Genomic DNA, 2,416 nt, shown 5'->3' with positions numbered 1-2,416 from the left:
AGAATATCATGGAAAAGTTTATTTATTTCCATAATTCCATTCAAAAAGTTAAACTTTCACAGATTATAGATTCAGGGCCCACAATTTAAACAACCTCAAGTATTTGTTTATTTTTACATCATTTGGGCTTCCAGCTCATGAAACCCTCATTGGTAAAAGAATGTTAGAGATGGAGCTACCAGGTAGGAGACAAAGAGGAGATACACTATATTACCAAAAGTATTGGCTCACCTGCCTTGACTCATACTATGAACTGAAGTGCCATCCCATTCCTAACCCAGAGTTCAATATGATGTCGGTCCACCTTTTGCAGCTATTACAGCTTCAACTCTTCTGGGAAGACTGTCCACAAGGTTGAGGAGAGTGTTTATAGGAATTTTTGACCATTCTTCCAAAAGCGCATTGGTGAGGTCACACACTGATGTTGGTCGAGAAGGCCTGGCTCTCAGTCTCCGCTCTAATTCATCCCAAAGGTGTTCTATCGGGTTCAGGTCAGGACTCTGTGCAGGCCAGTCAAGTTCATCCACACCAGACTCTGTCATCCATGTCTTTATGGACCTTGCTTTGTGCACTGGTGCACAGTCATGTTGGAAGAGGAAGGGGCCTGCTCCAAACTGTTCCCACAAGGTTGGGAGCATGGAATTGTCCGAAATGTTTTGGTATCCTGAAGCATTCAAAGTTCCTTTCACTGGAACTAAGGGGCCAAGCCCAGCTCCTGAAAAACAACCCCACACCATAATTCCTCCTCCACCAAATTTCACAGTCGGCACAATGCAGTCTGAAATGTACCGTTCTCCTGGCAACCTCCAAACCCAGACTCGTCCATCAGATTGCCAGATGGAAAAGCGTGATTCATCACTCCAGAGAACGCGTCTCCACTGCTCTAGAGGTCAGTGGTGGCGTGCTTTACACCATTGCATCTGACGCTTTGCATTGCACTTGGTGATGTGTGGCTTGGCTGCAGCTGCTCGGCCATGGAAACCCATTCCATGAAGCTCTCTGCGTACTGTACTTGGGCTAATCTGAAGGTCACATGAAGTTTGTAGCTCTGTAGCAATTGACTGTGCAGAAAGTCGGTGACCTCTTTGCACTTTATACACCTGTGGCCAGGCCAAGGGATTAGGACACCTGATTCTGATCATTTGAATGGGTGAGCAAATACTTTTGGTAATATAGTGTATATATACATATACGTTGTCGTTCAACCCGGAGAACATCACTTCTCTGGGAGGAACGGGTCCAACATAGAATTTGTAAAAAGCATCAAAACTTAAGACGCAGATCTATTACAAATGTTAAGGTAAATGTAATTACTAGAATGTGTTTTTGATTTGTTTTTGTGTACATTTAAAATGTGAATAAACATAAATGATGACGTTTCAATCACCATGGTTACCATGGTTACACAACTAATATTTTCGTTACATTACAAAACAGTATAAATATATCAGTAATTTTTATGGCAATTTATATAATAATAATAACAATAATCGTATTATTGTTATTATTAAAACTGACCAAATCTCTGTCGAGCGCCAGTTAAGGCATAGTTAAGGTATTTTACGGTACGATAAACGATAATTATTGTTATTGTTATTATAATTCCAATCAAGTCCTTGCGGTTGTTGTTACGGTGTCGTTGTTGTTGTTGTTACATTGACGTCTGGAAACCACCTTGAATTTTGGCACCGACAGATCAGTGTCGCTGTTTCTCCTCCACAGGCGGTTGACGCGAGGATCTCTGACAACATCCACAGGAAACATACCTAAGTCCTCCACCTGTTGGCCGTCAACAACACTGCAGTCAGCGGCTCCCGGTCCAACAAGTGGGTCTTAAATTTTTTTTTTTTTTTAACTCGCCTACGTGTACCGTTAAAAATCGCGTTTAAAATCGTCTCACCGGTATGTTGAAGCGCTCTCCGTCGTAGCGGTAGACTTTGTACAGTCCTCTGGTCAGAGCCGGGTCGATGATCAACTTGCAGCTTCTCCAGTGCTGGGGCGGTATCTGTCTTTCACATGTTAGTTTGTCGCTTTCCATCACATTAGTCAAAGCCTGGCGACATGATGACAAAACGATCGACCGAACAAATAAAACAAAACATCGTTAGATCGCTTCCTGCCGGCTGAATCCGCCCCGGCAGGTGATGACGGCGGTGATGGAGAGAGCATCATCTGAGACGAAGTCGCTTTAGTTAAAAAACAAAACAAAAACAAACCGTTTTAAAACAAGGCGTCGATACAAAGTGGTTCTAGATCAACTGCGTACGAAACTGAGCTACTTACCTGCAACGGTTTATTCTTTCCTGGAACAACATTGTTGTAAAAGCTGATGTAATTTTCGCAGTCATCGCCCAGGTCGGATAATGGATTCATCCGCCAGGATGCGAGGATGGAAAAAAAAAATAGAGCCGGGGGA

At 43.0% G+C, this 2,416-nt stretch overlaps 1 protein-coding gene across 1 annotated transcript in view; it reads right to left on the bottom strand.

Annotated features, from left to right (window-relative positions):
* The window catches only part of LOC103396917 (histone-lysine N-methyltransferase SETD1B-A-like), a 20,271-nt gene extending 18,002 nt beyond the window's left edge, over positions 1–2,269 (bottom strand). Inside the window, exons 1-2 of the mRNA XM_025052909.1 lie at positions 1,901–2,269; positions 1,675–1,779 (exon numbers count right to left, since the gene is read on the bottom strand). Of these exons, the coding sequence (XP_024908677.1) occupies positions 1,675–1,779; positions 1,901–2,038 (243 nt within the window). The 5' untranslated portion in view covers positions 2,039–2,269. The remainder of the gene's footprint in view (positions 1–1,674; positions 1,780–1,900) is intronic.
* Positions 2,270–2,416: the final 147 nt, after the last annotated feature.

The sequence above is a fragment of the Cynoglossus semilaevis genome, chromosome W, assembly GCF_000523025.1.
Source record: "Cynoglossus semilaevis isolate Cse_v1.0 chromosome W, Cse_v1.0, whole genome shotgun sequence".
Classification (NCBI taxonomy): Eukaryota; Metazoa; Chordata; class Actinopteri; order Pleuronectiformes; family Cynoglossidae; genus Cynoglossus; species Cynoglossus semilaevis.
The sequence above is the reverse complement of the archived record's forward strand: the minus strand, read 5'-3'. Positions and strand labels throughout refer to the sequence as shown.